The sequence below is a fragment of the Podarcis raffonei genome, chromosome 1, assembly GCF_027172205.1.
Source record: "Podarcis raffonei isolate rPodRaf1 chromosome 1, rPodRaf1.pri, whole genome shotgun sequence".
NCBI classification, from domain to species: domain Eukaryota; kingdom Metazoa; phylum Chordata; class Lepidosauria; order Squamata; family Lacertidae; genus Podarcis; species Podarcis raffonei.
The window spans coordinates 70,989,571-71,005,163 of record NC_070602.1 but is presented as its reverse complement, the minus strand read 5'-3'; the positions used below and the strand labels follow the sequence as shown (position 1 = coordinate 71,005,163).

The window sequence follows — 15,593 nt, the reverse complement described above, 5'->3', positions numbered from 1 at the left end:
GTCTTTTGGCTTTTGTCTGCACCATCTGGCCATAGTCTACATGGCTATTGTGATGATAGATGACTTCAAGTTTACTCTTTACTACTTCAATTTCAGGAGTTGTGAATGACTCTGGATCTGTTTGATTCAACATCCACTCTAAAAGCACTCAAAATTATTGTGAAACTCATTTTATTTAGTTCCTAACTGATGGTGTACCGCCGCCATTAGACACTGACATTGTTTTTGCTTGTTTATTCAACGGCCTATAGGAACAATTATCATGCAACCAACTTGGTAGTGTATAAAAAGTTGATACTGGACACAGGGGGATCGACTTCAATTTAACCATGTTAAATTTGTCGCTAACATGGGGAAACTGGGCTTACGTCAGCTAAAATAAAAGAAATGGCTGCTCATAGCTAGTTTCTTTCACGCCCCAGTGCCATGGCAGTAATTGCACAAAGACCTTTTTATTATAAGTTGATTTTCCTGAGAAATGGATTCCGAAAAATACTGTAAAGTGTTTATGTTTTGCTTGACCTTTATTAACCTACATCTTAGGGCTTTTCCCCCAGAGAAGAGTTGTTGGTAAATTAGCTCTCTTAGAAGCGCACACACAGTAGCCTTTCTGGTCTGCATCAGATGTTGGGAGAGGAACATGGATATGACAAGAAAATTTGGCACTATTTAAACAGTGTCATAGGTCAACATATGGATTTTTACCACTAAAAAGTTTTGTAGGAATTAAATCCCAACAAAAAGCCATTGAAGTTTATTTTTAATAGAATTTGAAACCACTCATTTGCAACAAGAGAAGGGGCTGAAATTATTTTCTGATTATAAAACAATTCATTTTTATACTTTTTTGTAATCATCAGCAAAATCCTTGCATTAATTCTGAGTAAGCCAACAGAAAAAAGAAACATGGCATTTCATTGGATCCAGCCATCTTTTGGCATAGTTGTCATGATCCAGGTATCTGGAGAAATAAAGCTGAATATTAAAACCTCCTGATTCCCACCTCTCTAGTTCTGTTTGCCCAAATATAAAGCCTGATAAGTATCTGAATAATTTTCTGCTTCTGTATTTTTTTTTTATTTCAACGTTTTGGCTTTTGATACATTTATGAAGGTCATATGAAATTTGATGCAGTGGGATTAATTCTAAAATGGTCAATACCACACAATAAATATCAGGCTTTATGATAGTGTTTAAAGCTATAAACTGGATAGACAAGCAAAATATTAGTTTAATTGAAAGCCAAGAATTTTGATTTCATTTAAAGAGGTACTGAAATTTTGCTAGTCTTTTGAAAACATTGAATTATTTGCCATATAGGTTCAGTAGGTTGAATTTTTAAGAACTGCTTGAATTTTGCACTTGAACGTAACATCATTTTAGAAACAAATGAAACTATAAAGTACAGAAGGAGGATAAAAAACAAAAATGAGAGTGAGAGAAACCTTGTTTTCGAGCAGGCCCAGATTTAAGCAAAACTTAGTAGAACAAAAAAAAGTACAGGTTGTTGCACCTTTGACATTGAGGGAGAACAAAGCTACTATGGCTTTGATGTGACAATGTGAAATTGGCAAGGATTATGGTTAGGAGAAGGTTTGGTTGGACTCTGTGAATGCAGGCACACTATCAGTGCTGGAGAGTTATCTGTCAGGACAAATTTGTGCTATTTCTGATCAGAGACTGTCTTCTGTTTAGCAGGTTCAGGGTCACATGCCTCCGCTCATGATCCCAATTTTTCCACACGACCAGCGGACATTGGCAGCGGCTGCTGCAGCCCAGCAGGGATTCCTTTTCCCCCCAGGAATAACTTACAAGCCAGGTAAGTTGACAGGGTTGTGAAGCTATTTAACATGTTACGATATTAGCCATGGCTACTCCTTGTAATCGGCCTGGTATGGACAGTGATATGTAAAAGCTGGGGGATTTAAGCTGGGGGAAGGGGTGGGGAGGAATGGAAATATGTGGATTTCTTTTGCAAGTCTAGATGAAAACTTATTCCAGAGAGAACCAGGGAATTGGCTTCTCGGGGCCATATTTATTTTACTTCTGTATACCACAAAATTATTTCCTTTGAATTTATTGACTTTCTTCTCTGCCAATTTGTGAGAGTAGCCTGGCTCTTTATGAGGTTACATATATATCTTTTTAAGGCCCTTTTATCATCAGAATATACATATACACATACTAGTGTTTTGTGCAAGCCATCTTTATAATTAGAGATAAAAAGTAAAGGTAGGTATGATTTAATTTGTGTATTTCAATTGGGCAGCAATTTATACGATTTCCATCTAAATAACAGAGGTTTCAGCAGTTCAGCTACAATCATCAATTCAGGCTTGTAACAGGTCATGCAACTTTGCAGTGAGAGATGTTTGGAGATGATTCAGCAAATATTATGATTTCTTTCTTTATTCCTTTGAGTTTACTGTGCTCCTGGGGAATTCAATTAGGGATATAATGGTTTGAAGCTACTTTCAGAGTCTCCTTGTAAACAGGACTTTAAATGTTTAAAGCCACATTAGCAAAGAAACTCAGGGTAAGGAGATATTTAAGTAAATAAAAATCAACCTTATTTTCATGTGTATATTCCTTGTAAACCTACATCTCAGCCAGAAGCAGCATCTTTATTTTTCTAATTAATCTCACCCCCTCTAATTAATATTAAACAACAAAATGGTTACAGCATTTCCTTTGAATGTTAGATGCAAAATTTTCATTTGGAATCTGCTACTGCTGTTAATGGGAATGTTGCAGTGGCTTTCAGAAAAAGGTGGGATCGGTTCTGAAACAAAACCATATGTTTTAGAATGTAAACTGCATATTAAATGTAATCCAAGTTAAATATAAACTCTTTTCAAGTAAGTTTAGTAAGATATTGTGCCAAATAACACTGCAGAAATTATTTCCATTTGTTCCGCTCTGCTCTGTCTTGGTAGTTTCTTAAAAATACATTTATGGAAAATGGATTTTTAGATGCTAAGTGTCAGAATTGGACTGGAATGGCTAGAATCTAGCCCTCCACTCAGTCATTGACTGATTTGTGATCTGGGATACATACTTTGCCTTAACTTCCCCAATTAATCTGTGAAATGATGATGTCCTCATGTGAATGAGAAACATTGTCCTTTTATGTACTAAACATGTTGAAGCCAGTCTAACTATTGTCAATGTGAACAACCAAGCTATATAAGAAGATAAGAAAACTGGCACAGTCCCTGCTTGTAGGTGTCATTTTAAGGGATGTTTTAGATGTAGTTCTCTCCCCTCCAGGTTTGCACATCAGGCATCATGCAAGGGCATTACAGGGAGTCGCAGGTTTGTGCATGCCTCTCATATTTCCTTCTAGCCTTGACTTTTTTGGACAGTGCAAGTTGAGTCACCTACATGGGACACAAGAAGTAGCCTTTTGCTGGGTCACACTCCTTATCTCTAGGGGCTCAAGGAGGCGTTCCGCTAACAGGTCCCATTACTGCCCTGAGCAAAGACTGCACTTGCACAACAGGGCTTGCCTTCCTCCCCTCCCCCACGTCCCAGCAATTGATTCAGGAGGGGTCAGGAGAACACCAGAAACAGCAAGGGGCAGGAGAGGGGAGATCATTCTGTCCTGCAAGCCGAAATTCTTGCGCTGATGGAATGATCAGAAGAACGCAATGCTATATACTCCCTCAGGAAGGAATCTTTCATGTCACATGTATCTGAGCCTTAAAAAAACAAAAATGGGAGAGATCAGGGACTGAAGCTGGGACCTTCTGTATGCCAACAATGTCTTCTACCTCCTCCCTTGTGTCACAGCTATTAGAGATTACAGGGTCCCAAGCTAGCAAATATCAATCATGAATGTGATAACAGATTTCTTAAAAATAGCTAGCATACTTCTCAAGATTGTATAATATAATTTTCCAGCAAGCAAGTACTAATTGAGAAATCTGGGCTGCATAGATCACCTAATTAATTTTTATAGGTACTCCTTTTGGTATATATAGCATATACCAGATTAATTAAAACTTTAAGATGCTGTGTAACTCAAATTACTGTTGTCTGCTGACCCACATACACTTGACAATTCTCTCAGGACACCCTACTATAGAAGTTGGACCATATTTAAATTAGATACATAAAGTAGAGCTATTACAAAGCCAACAATTATTTGCATGGATCAAGCAATTACTCTTGATTACTTTGACTCCTTCATATCGTGAAAAAGTACTATGAATGGTTTGAGATCTTTGGCAAATATCAAGACATGCTAGATGACTGTTAATTTAGTCAAGCATGGGGGAAATGTTACTGGGTAGGAAATATGAAAGCTGGTCTAAGTGTTATGGCTAAGAAAGTGAGCAGTGAGCCAGCAAGTCCCTGATTCAAATCTCATCTAATTTATGAGCTCACTAGTTTCCTTAGGCAAACCACTATTTCTCACTGTGAACTGTTTTCTCTGCTATATGCAGATAATAACATTGATCTACTTTACATAGTTGTTGTGAGGATTTCTTAGGTAATGCAGGTGATGTCCTATAGCTATGCTGTTTTTGTGAATTTATACTTGTAATGTTCAAGATCCAGAAGTGGCTAATACAATGATTTAGGGTCCTCCCTACTCCAATAGCCTCTTTCTTTTGTGCCATGCTGTGACTAAGGGAAAGTAGCAGGAGAATGTTGTTGTGCTCATATGCTGCTTATGGACTTCCCATTTGCATCTGGCTAGCTGCTGTGGAAACAGGATACAGGACTAGACAGAACTTTGGTACGATCCTGCAGGGTTCTTGACATACACAGTCTTAACATTCTTAATAGTTTCAGTTGTTCAGATTACATGTCAAAAGCAAAACAAAAACCAAGGTGTTTTGTGTTGCCATACTTTTTATTTTGAGGCCTTGTTTTGCTTAGTTTAGAAAAGGTGTCCTTCACTTCCTGATTAAAGGATGTGCATAAAAATTAACTACAAAAATGGTTAAATCAGAACATCTGCATAACTCAGATTTACCATCTTGGCTGTTCTTTTTGCAAGACTAGATCTGAGCTAACAACTCTATTATACTGTTATTTTTACTATGTCACAAGCAAGCTATAAAGCACCAAGAGCTATAGATCAAATCCTTTGCTTTTTATTCTAGGAAGGGTTGTGCAATTCTTTAGCAATTTACATTAATTAGCATTAACATTGTTTTGTCAAATACACTGGAAGGGAAACTGATCAGTTTTCAAAGTGGTTGAGCATGTAGCGAACAGCTGTGGTCAATTGGACTTCTTGACCTGCGCACACAGAGCAACAAACATTTGTGTAGAATCATCGGAAGTCATGGTCTATACACGAATTTCCAACTGTTTCAGAGAATGAAAGGTGCCTTCCATGTAGGAAAATGAAAATGTACGGAGCACCCCATAATGTTCAAAACCAGGAAACACTGCTTTGCTCTGGATTTAGAACAATATGTTTCTAGTATGTGATGCGGCTGCCCACAATTGTTTAAAGAGCACTGGCCAGTTTGAAATCTGAAACAGAAGTTGGTAAATCATTCTGGGACTTAATAAGCACCTATGTATATATAAACAACAGAAGCACCAATATAAATAGGCAAAGCTGGGGAGCTGAGAAGGGTAGTTTTCAAAACAAGGATGACTGGGGATTTGTTCCCCCCACCCCGTTCCTTGAGCCATTCTCCCAGTAATCAAGACTAGTACACACCTATGCCTTCAAAGGACCTGTTCTGACTTGTTTTGTCTACCTTCATAAAATTAAAGAAGAATAGGTCCTCACGCAAGCATTCCAAATCCAGAAACAAATTTGAAAAAAATTGCTACAACATGTTGAGTGATAGATTGCCAAGACACAGCTACCAATAAGATCCTTGATCTATTTTGCATGTGTGTGTGTGTGTGTGTGGTGTGCGTGCTTGGAAAATTAAAAGTGGAAATATGCATCTTCTGCAATTAAAAATGTAAAACTTTCACCATCTCTCTCCTTTGTCCCTGGCTCCTGGCCCCTGCCTCTCCCCACAAGGAACCTGTCCCTGCTTTAGTTCTACTCCTGTCAGCAAAACATTCCATTCGTATGAAGTGTCATGCTTTGTTCTCTGGATAATGCTATTATATAATGCAGTAGGATTACGTTAACCATATACAGTTCACTTTAAAATGCTTCCATTTAATCTTAGAAGGGACACTTCATGATTTGGGGGGTTGGGGAGAGAGAAACATAGGAATGGGGGGGGGATGTCATAAGTAAAAGGGAAAGCCATAGCCAGCAGGTAATCCAGAGAACACTATAGGGTGTGGTATAGACACTAATAAATTAACTTTAAGGTAGGGGTGTGTGTGTATGTGTATGTATGTGTGTATATATATATCCTATGGAAGCATGACAGCTGTGAAAAAGGAGTGCTACAGGGAATTCTTTTAGGGTTTGATTTTTTTTTCTAAAAAAAATGTTTGACATGGAAAATGTTTTAGTACAAATAAAGCAACTACTCTTGAATTTACAAAAGGGGGAAATAGTGACAGGGTTGCTGCATGGAACGGGGATAAATAATTCATAATATTTAAAGAAAGAATGCCTTGGAAATGTTCAGCAATGCAGCCCATGCTTGTGCTTGAATGCTTATTTCTCTCCTATTTAAAGCATCATTTATTCAATATCTTTGTGATGACTTCTTTTTTTTAAAGTCTGTTTACCAAAGGAACATTATTTAACTTTTTGATGAGGATACTCTGTATTCAGATAATTTTGTTTAGCCTTCAAAGAAGATAAGCAGAATTATCTAACCATAGAGAGACAAGAGTTTTATACTTTAAGAAAGCAATTTAGTTATTTAAAAAACAACATCAGCCCTCTGCAAACTAAAATCAACCTCATAGAAAGGGGGAAAATAAGATCAGATTTTATGAATGTTACTCCATAGGACACCAGCACAATGTAGGTTAGCAAAGGCATTGTAGCAGTGCTCCATATGCAATCAGAAGCCAATTGTTAGTGGACTGTGTACAAGCACATACTGTGCTCAATGGTCTGATGAGGTATTATGGATATGATGCAGAGAGACATTGTGGATTAGAACTTCACAATTTGTTTAAAAAGTGAAAGCAACTTAACATTTACACTGAGCTTATCTGAGTCCTGTGGCGCTTTGGGTGGTAAGCAGAGGGAGGGTGCTTTTTGAGGATTTCGGAGGCTTGGGAATTGAGGTGTTATGTGTGTAGGGGGAAACTTGCCATTCCCTGACTGCATTGTTTTGTATCCGCACCTACCTTATTACATTCTAAATGTAATATAGAGTTGATGCAAAGCAGCTTGGTTATTATAAATGTAAAAAATGTACAGAGGAGCAGCTTATTAAAACATAGCCTAGAGATAGTACATAACACTGACTTTAAATAAGAAGCTGAAGTAATACTCTATTAAAGCATGGTTATTGTGTAATTTATCAATCACTGTCTTTTTTTTTAATTGCAAGTTCATTTTTTAACCTCCCGTCCTCCCCCTCTCCCATTCTGCTTTCTACTTTGCAAAAGCATGCTAAAGTGGCATGGGGGGTGGGTGGGTGGGGTGGCTACAGACACTGCCTAGTTGTGGTGATAATCTGAAAAGATACCGTATATAGGTAACCATATTCACATAGGCAGCAAGCAGCCTCTTTTTTCTGGGCTTCTTATTTTAGCAGTAATTTTATAAATATCCTGGAATTGCAGTAGTACCTATGATTGTATTCTTATAAACATTAGGGATTCTGTAGGTTTGTGTCTAGTGCTTACTGTTTATATAAGATGTAAAATGCTGATAGATGTATTCCAACCCATATTCCGTCATTAATATGCATGGTACTTTACAGAGTCTCGTGACAAAAATGACAGTTCCCTGGCCCAGTGACCTCATAATCTAAATTTCAACAGTGGAGGTGGAAACAAAGGGAGTGCAGAGGATAGGGAGCAAGTTTGGAAATGCGTGTTGACAAATATTAACGTGAACAAACCCATCTTTGCAATTAAAGTATGATTATCCAAACAGCTTATTTTCAATGCTCAGCAGTGACTTGTGAATGTATTCTGTTGCCAATATGTGGAGTAGATATGGGAGATGACTTTGGGGCTAATTCACTGTTTGATCAGAGCACTGACCCATCTTAGAGGTGAAGTAGGGAATCCAGGCTGAGATGAAATTTCTCAGAAACATTTTTTTCCTGAATGTTCGGCACCTTCTTTTCGTGTCAACCACCATGTCTTCCCCACTGTGCCCTGGAACGATACTAGGTCCACAGAATTGTGCAGAATGATGGCCAGGCTGCCCATGAAGTTGCTGCTGTATTTACATCGGCATAAACAAAGGGGAAAGGCTGTGCTACCACCACTGCTTCTTGTGAGCAACTCCCCTAAAACACGGTTGGAGAACTTCTCCCCGCCCCGGGAGAAATTCAGTGAACCAGTCCTCTCAATTCCCCCACCTACAAATAGACTGGCAAATTTTGAGAAGCCGTTTATGCACAGCTCTTAAAAAACCCCAAAGCCCAACCTTTACCCAGGAGAAGATGGAGGCAGCTGAATCAATACGTGTTCCAACCAATATGTAGAGCATTTTTATCCACTGGGGATCCTGGGATTTGAAGTTGCATCCCAGGTGGGAAAAGACACTTTTGTATAGTGAGAGCATGCTCTTTCTCTGCCTTCCTTCCTGCTGTTCTCCTGCTTGTGGAGTAGGAGAGGAGACAGAGAACCAGGGGTAGGGGGCTTGTTGAGGGAATGCTGTGCTCTTAGTCATTTGAGCCCCCCCCCCCCGCTTCAAAAATTCATTCCCTCCATAATGCATGAGTAGTCACAAAATTAATTCACAGTGTTCTGCATGTTCCTTGATTTCATGGGAGATGGTTACTTTAAGAACAGTAAGCAGATAATTAGGTCTTGCTTTCATTTTGTTGAGAAATTATCTAGGGTTCTTCTGCACATTGCTGGGCACATCTTTTCCCTTTTACCCTGAAGGATACATGAAGATCACAAATTAATGATAAAGGAAGACTGGTAACAGGGGTGCTCTTGAAATAGTCCTACCTAAGCATGAGACACCAGGAATGGGATTGCAGTGGTTTTGGGAAAGACGACCCTGAAAGAGATTGTGCTTTCTTTGCTGTGAGCTGAGTTCTGGGTCAAATTCAGTGCCACCTTGCACTGCATATCCACACTGAATATGTGTGTCTGACCACATTCTCACTGCCCCTGTGATATGGGAGGAAAAGAGCTCAGGATCTGCTGCTGTTTTGTTCTTGTTTCTCTGTGCATGGGATGTCCATCAAGGTTACTACAGAGCAATTTATTGAAATCAGACCATGTCCACTAATTTACTTGTTACCCCAAAGAAGTGCAGCAATTATTTATTATAAATCTAGAGAAATAGATGCACAGCATCTGACAAGACTGGGCACATAGCACTTTGTGTCGCTTTATCACTTGAAACCTATCTTAAATGAACGACTATTTTCCAAGGCAGCTATGCTTTGTGATCTGTAATAAGAGCCGGCATGCTTGGGTCTAAGCATTGCATTTTATGTTTTGCCAGTTTGCCTACTAGCAATCTGCTGAGCAGAAGTTCCAAGTTAGAGTTGCAAGTCTGTGCCCAGCAACCCCCTTTTGTTTTTGCAGATGTTTAGGCTTAGAGCAGTGTTGTGGAGCACAGGCCCTGTTCATACTTGTCTGCTGCTATTCTCTGCTCATTGTCTAAACCTGTATGCATTGTTCTTCTCGACAGGTGATAACTATCCTGTGCAGTTCATTCCATCAACAATGGCAGCTGCTGCTGCTTCTGGACTCAGCCCTTTACAGCTCCAGGTATGTGCCAGAACAAAAATATGTGGGCTTGAAGCCAATGCTTTAGTGGAAAACTGCTAACCAGCTGTATGCTAAGTAATGGCTTGAATGTTAAATAATTTTTTAAGCACAGCCCCAGAAGGATTAACACCTTATGTACTTAACATGCTGCAAACAGAACAGCATGCTGTCAGCCTTGATGCTGGGAAATACAGCCAACTTCGTATTTTATAACAATGAAGTTAATACATTTTGGGCAGGATCCTGCTTAAATTAAGCACTTTTTAATCCAGTTGATTTTGGTCAGATAAGTATTATTTGATTCTTCTATTAAAACCAAAGTGATTTTTAAAAGTGCTTAACTTGTGCTAAGCTCTGTACTCTGTACATGTTCTCTGCTCTGAGACTGGGGACGAAAAAGTATGTAACTATTTACTGGAAGATATATTAATAGCATTTATGTTTCTTAAGCTACTTCTAAGTGTGCCCTGTTTAGCTGTTTTTGCTCATAGTGGGTGTCTGAATAAATGCATTATATTTTTTCTTTGGGGCTTGGTGATGACTGTTTCATAAACTGAACACTTGCAGCTTCTGTATTTATGGAATCTCAGCCTTTCCATGCGTTAAGTTGGTTGGATGCCAGCAGCCATCAGGAGTCTGAGTTTGGTCCCTTGCTAGGTCATTTATTTATTTTTGTCATAGGGGGAACTAAATGTTGTGTGAAAATGATTTACACTCCAATTTATTATATAGCTTTTTAATATTCCCCAAGAAAAGGCACAATAGTGTCAAATAATGAAGCAACAGTCAAAAGCTTACAAGGGGGTGTGTTTAGTCATCGCGCTAGAGGTTTACCTCTTGGACATTTAAATGATGTGGCAAATATATCTTATACCTATTACCAGCCAAAAGAGTAGTAGTGTTAAGTCTCTAGCAGCAAAAGATTGCTGTGGTACCTCAGAGGCAAATAGGCTTATTCAGATATTAGTTTTTGCAGGCAACAGGGTAATTTATGCCACAACGAAATAGTCATTCTGTGGGGTGCAAGGGGATTTTAAAAACCTGCTAATAGTCAGCTGTTCTTCTTCAGGTGATGTCACATAAGGCTACATATGTGGATGGCCAGCCAAATAGGCCACATAGCAGGAAACTCTTCAACAACAGTGCCTAGAACTTGGCCCCCTCACCCCACTTGGCCACAGTATATGGTAACTAAGAGCTGAAAAGAAGAAGCAGGCTGCCTATGTCAGGGGTAACTATCTGCTGCCCTCCAGCTGTTGTTGGTCTACAACTTCCAACAGCTTCAATCCACATGGACGGTTGTCAGCGATGATAGGAACTGTGGCTCTCCCAATAGAGATTGCCCACCTATGTTGAGGAGATGCCACTGAAGAAATTGGATATCTTGTTAGCTTAAGTTGAGATAGTGGTGTTTGAGATAGGGGAGCTTGTTGCAGCTAGAGGTAGAGATACCTGTGCCTCTTTACCAGCCTGACTCATCTCTGCCTCTTGGCCTCCTCCATCCTGCTCTCCTGATGCAGCTTCAAGCTCTGCTCTCTGCCATAGACTCCCCATGCTCACGGAGCCCTGTTTCCTCTTCAGCTGCCAACACCTCCTAGTCTTCTCCCTCCAACCACTCATCCTCGTCCCACCACAAATCCCCTGGCTCTGAGCCTTCTTCTGCTGGGGGTTCCCCAGCTGGTTTCTCCCACCATTTATCTGTGTCCAACCAATCCATGATACACAATTACTTTCATGTTCTCATAGTAGTAAAGTGGATGAGAGTATATATAGTAAGATTTGCCCCCACATTTCAATTTTTTTGTTGAAAGATTTTTTTATCACAGTGCTTGCGAAGTTTCTGTTTAAATTTTACATTTCCATTGACAGACAGATGACACTACCAATAAACAAATCACTTACATGATGTGTTGGCTTACTCATGAGGCTGTGTCCTACATATTTCAGAGATAATCTAATTGCTTTTTTAGAAGCTAAAGAGATCAGACAATAACTAAAGGCTTGCACTTCAACAAGTACTTCAGAACACTATTATCTGGATCATTTTCTAGAAGTTCTACCAAACCCAGTAGTGAAATTCCTGATTGAGACTCTTACGCAATCTGTCTCTCAAACCTTAGGATCTTTAGAAATGGCAAAATACCAGCTTTTTTAAAACACCATTTTATAAGTGTTCCTGAACCCATTGATAGTTGTTTTCACATTCATTCTCAGAATCAAAGAGCTTAAGAACATAAGAAGAAACTGATAAATCTGGTCAATAGCCATCTAGTCTAGTGTCCTGTTCTCACTGTGGCCAACCAGATGCTTGGTTGTGGGGAAACCTGCAAGCAGGACATGACCAGAAGAACAGTCTTCCTTGTGCAGTATTCAAAACATACTGCCCCCAACTGTGGAGGCAGCACACAGGCATCATGGCTAGTAGCCATTGAGATCCTTGTCCTTCATGAATTTGTCCAGTCTTCTTTTAGCCCATCACTGGCTTTTGTGTGTGAGAGTTCCATACAAAAGGTACTTGTCTCTCCTGAATCTTCCAACATTCAGCTTCATTGGATCCCCACGAGTTCTAATGTTATGAGCGGGGGAGAAAAACTTTATCCATGCCTTGCATAATTTAAAAACTGCAACCTTACATCCCAGGTGAGTTGTTCTATCCCCTTCATCAATTTGGTTGCCATTTTCTTAACCTTTTACACTCTACAATACTCATTTTGATGTGATGTGATGAGAACTGTACACAGTATGTGGTCACCCCACAGATTTGTATAATGGCATTAAGATATTCATTTACCAGTGATCCCTAGCATGGAATTTGTCTTTTACACAGCCGCGACACCCTGGGTCAACACTTTCATTGAGCTATTCACTAGGATCTCAAGGTCTCTTTCCTGGTCAATCACTGCCAGTTCAGACCCATGAGTGTATATATGAACATGCATCACATTACACTTGTCCACATTGAATTGCCCTTGCCATTTTACTCAGTTTGGAGAGGTCCTTTTGGAGCTGTTTTCAATCTCTTTTTGTTTTAACAATGCTGAACAATTTAGCATCAGCAGACTTGGCTACCTCACTGTACATCCCATTTATGAACAAGTTTCAAAGCCCAGGTCCCAATACCAATCCTTGGGGAATTCCACTTTTCTACATCCCTCCATTTGGAGACCTCTGCATTTAGTCCTACTCTCTGCTTAACCAATTCCTGAGCCACTTCTCATATTCCATGACTGTTAAGCTTACTCAGGAGTCTTTGGTGAAATATTTTTGAAAGTCCAAGTCCATTTGTAAGACATGGCTTGTCCTTGCAGAAGCCATGTTTATCTATATGAAATGTGTGGAAAAATCATGGTATGTGTACAACTTTGCATGATTCCATTCTAGCTACCTTTCTGACATGAGATACTTTCCCAGATGCAGCAGTGCATTTATGTAAGAGGTTATGAAAGGACCATACCATGCTTACAAATAATGGTTTAAATCAACCCTCCTTATTGGCAGATTTTTATGAGAGTGATAGAGAAGGAGCAGTGATACAGCTTGTGCTATTATTTAGTGTTTCCTCTCTTCTTTTCGTCCTCCTCCTATACTAGTCCCTCTTATTTTTTTACCACTGTATTTTTTATATATAAAAAACAAACTTTTTAAATTTGTAGAATTTATATTAGTTTTACTCTGGGTACATGTGTGCAGCTGAATGTAAGTCTTCAGGGATTGTTTCCCAGCCTTTCAGTGGACTCATAGCAACCCTGTTCCTGGGAAATCCCATGGCAGCTCAGTAGACACACATCTGTCCTAGAAAGCTTCACTGTATGAAATCTTTTATGAGGCCCCCCTATCATTTCTCCTTCCATTCCCCATAGCAAAACCAGTAAGGCAGCCCTGTATTGGGAAATTTTTATGCCTGATGTTTTACAATTTTTAATATATTCTGTAAGCTGCCCAGAGTGGCCGGGGAAGCCCAGCCAGATGGGCGGGGTATAAATAATAACATTATTATTAGTAGTAGTAGTAGTGGTGGTGGTAATGTTCCAGAATACACACACACACAAAAATTGTTAATAAAGAAGTGGTACAGTTGTATGACAACCACTGGTAAATTATTGAAAGTGATAATGCATTGCAATTATGTTAGCTGGAGTTATTCCTAGACAATGTGATCTTCTGAAGAGAGAGAAAGAGAGAGAGAGAAAGTGTAACAGAAGTGAGAGCAAGCAAGCAAACCTATGGTTCCTACCTTTCCCCTGATGTTTCTTGTATAATTTGTCCTTCAAAGTTTATCGCGTATAACATTAATGAGGCTTGGCAAGTCTTAGCTATGGTTGCAGCTGTGTGCTGGAAGACTGAAGTTTTTATCATCAACTAAATTAAACAACAACAACAAAATACCCATGCAGTATGCTTCTTTAGTCTGTTGCTCTTCTCCTCCCCCAGCCCCCCTTTTCTTACACAAAGTAATGACCTTTTGTTATACCACTGGGTGAAGATCCAAAGTACTGCTGAAGCATTACAGAGCCTGCCTCAGGGGTGCAGTATTAGCAGAATGAAGGCCAAAGAATGCTATTTTTAGTTGAACAGTTTGGCAGATGGAGGCATGAATACTCATATATCTGAAGGTTGAGGGGGTTTGAACCATTAATTCTGATAATGTATTTAACCCTGGGAACAATCAGAAACTGTAACTCTAAGGTTACAATGCTTTTGACCTTTAGAGAACAGAGGGCACTCAGTACAGTAAACAATATATTACATTTCTACTTATTCTAATTCTCTCACACATATAAATTTCAGGACTGGGGTTGACATTTGCTTTCCTCAGCTATTTTTGTGCTGGCCCTTACAGTAAAGTCAAGAAGAATGTGCAGGAAAGAGGCTCTTGTGATGTGACAGTCATGTAAATATGTCCCTGAAATAGCTAAGATGTTAAGTGTTGCCTTTTATGAAGAAATAGTATTCTCAAGAACTGGCATGTCTGAGACATATTCCTTGCTTCTTTCCCTCCCACCCCCCATCCTGTCTCCAATGAAAAAGCTGGTTTCGTGGCCTGCCTTAGTTTATGCAGTTCTTTGTATTCTTCTGTAAGCTTAAAACAGTTTACGTTTGGGAGGATGCTGCGCAGTGGGCTTACTTTCGAAAATGAGAGCTATTTGGTCCCGCTTCAGTCCCTCACCGTGTAAAGTGCTCTGCCGGCTTCTTGCCTTATGAAATTATGCCTGCTCCTCTTCAGCAAATACAGCAGTTAAATATCACACAGCTTAAGTATTCCTAATTAAAATATCTCCATGTGTCAGCATATTGGTAATGTATTATTTTAATCCATTTATTTTGTTTATGAAACAGTGACATATGTTTAGATTGTGAAATATATGAGCCTTAAAAATCACTTTATTGAAGAAAATTAATTCCTACAATGCTGTCTGGGTAATGTGTTCACTCACCCAGTCAGTCACTGGCGGGCCTGCCACTCTTAATGTTGCTTAGACACACTTTAACAGTTTTATCTGACATAACATTTCTCTGATGCAGCCAGCAATAATAATTTCCCCCACAAATGCTAAACAGGAGTTTCCTTTATTTTCATTTTCAGCCTAGTAAAGAATGGGGATTTTGAGAGAGGGAAGAGGGTGGGTGGAGGAGGAAAAGGGAAGAATGCACAAGAGATTCAAGTAAGACCAATCAAAATTAAAACCAGCTAGTTACCTTTTCAAAGTTTGACACTGCAATTTGTTTGTCAGCAGGTAGATGTTTAGGTCAGCGCTGTGAGTGACTGACTGTCAGCAGGAATT

General features: G+C 39.4%; 1 protein-coding gene across 17 annotated transcripts in view; it reads left to right on the top strand.

The window, feature by feature from the left end:
• The window catches only part of SOX6 (SRY-box transcription factor 6), a 448,703-nt gene that overhangs the window by 345,134 nt on the left and 87,976 nt on the right, over window positions 1-15,593 (top strand). For 15 of the 17 annotated variants that reach the window (XM_053392405.1, XM_053392369.1, XM_053392397.1 and 12 more), the window contains 2 exons: window positions 1,696-1,819; window positions 9,731-9,810. In XM_053392405.1, coding sequence (XP_053248380.1) covers window positions 1,696-1,819; window positions 9,731-9,810 — 204 coding nt within the window. The remainder of the gene's footprint in view (window positions 1-1,695; window positions 1,820-9,730; window positions 9,811-15,593) is intronic. The other 2 variants (XM_053392330.1, XM_053392313.1) reach the window with 1 other exon arrangement.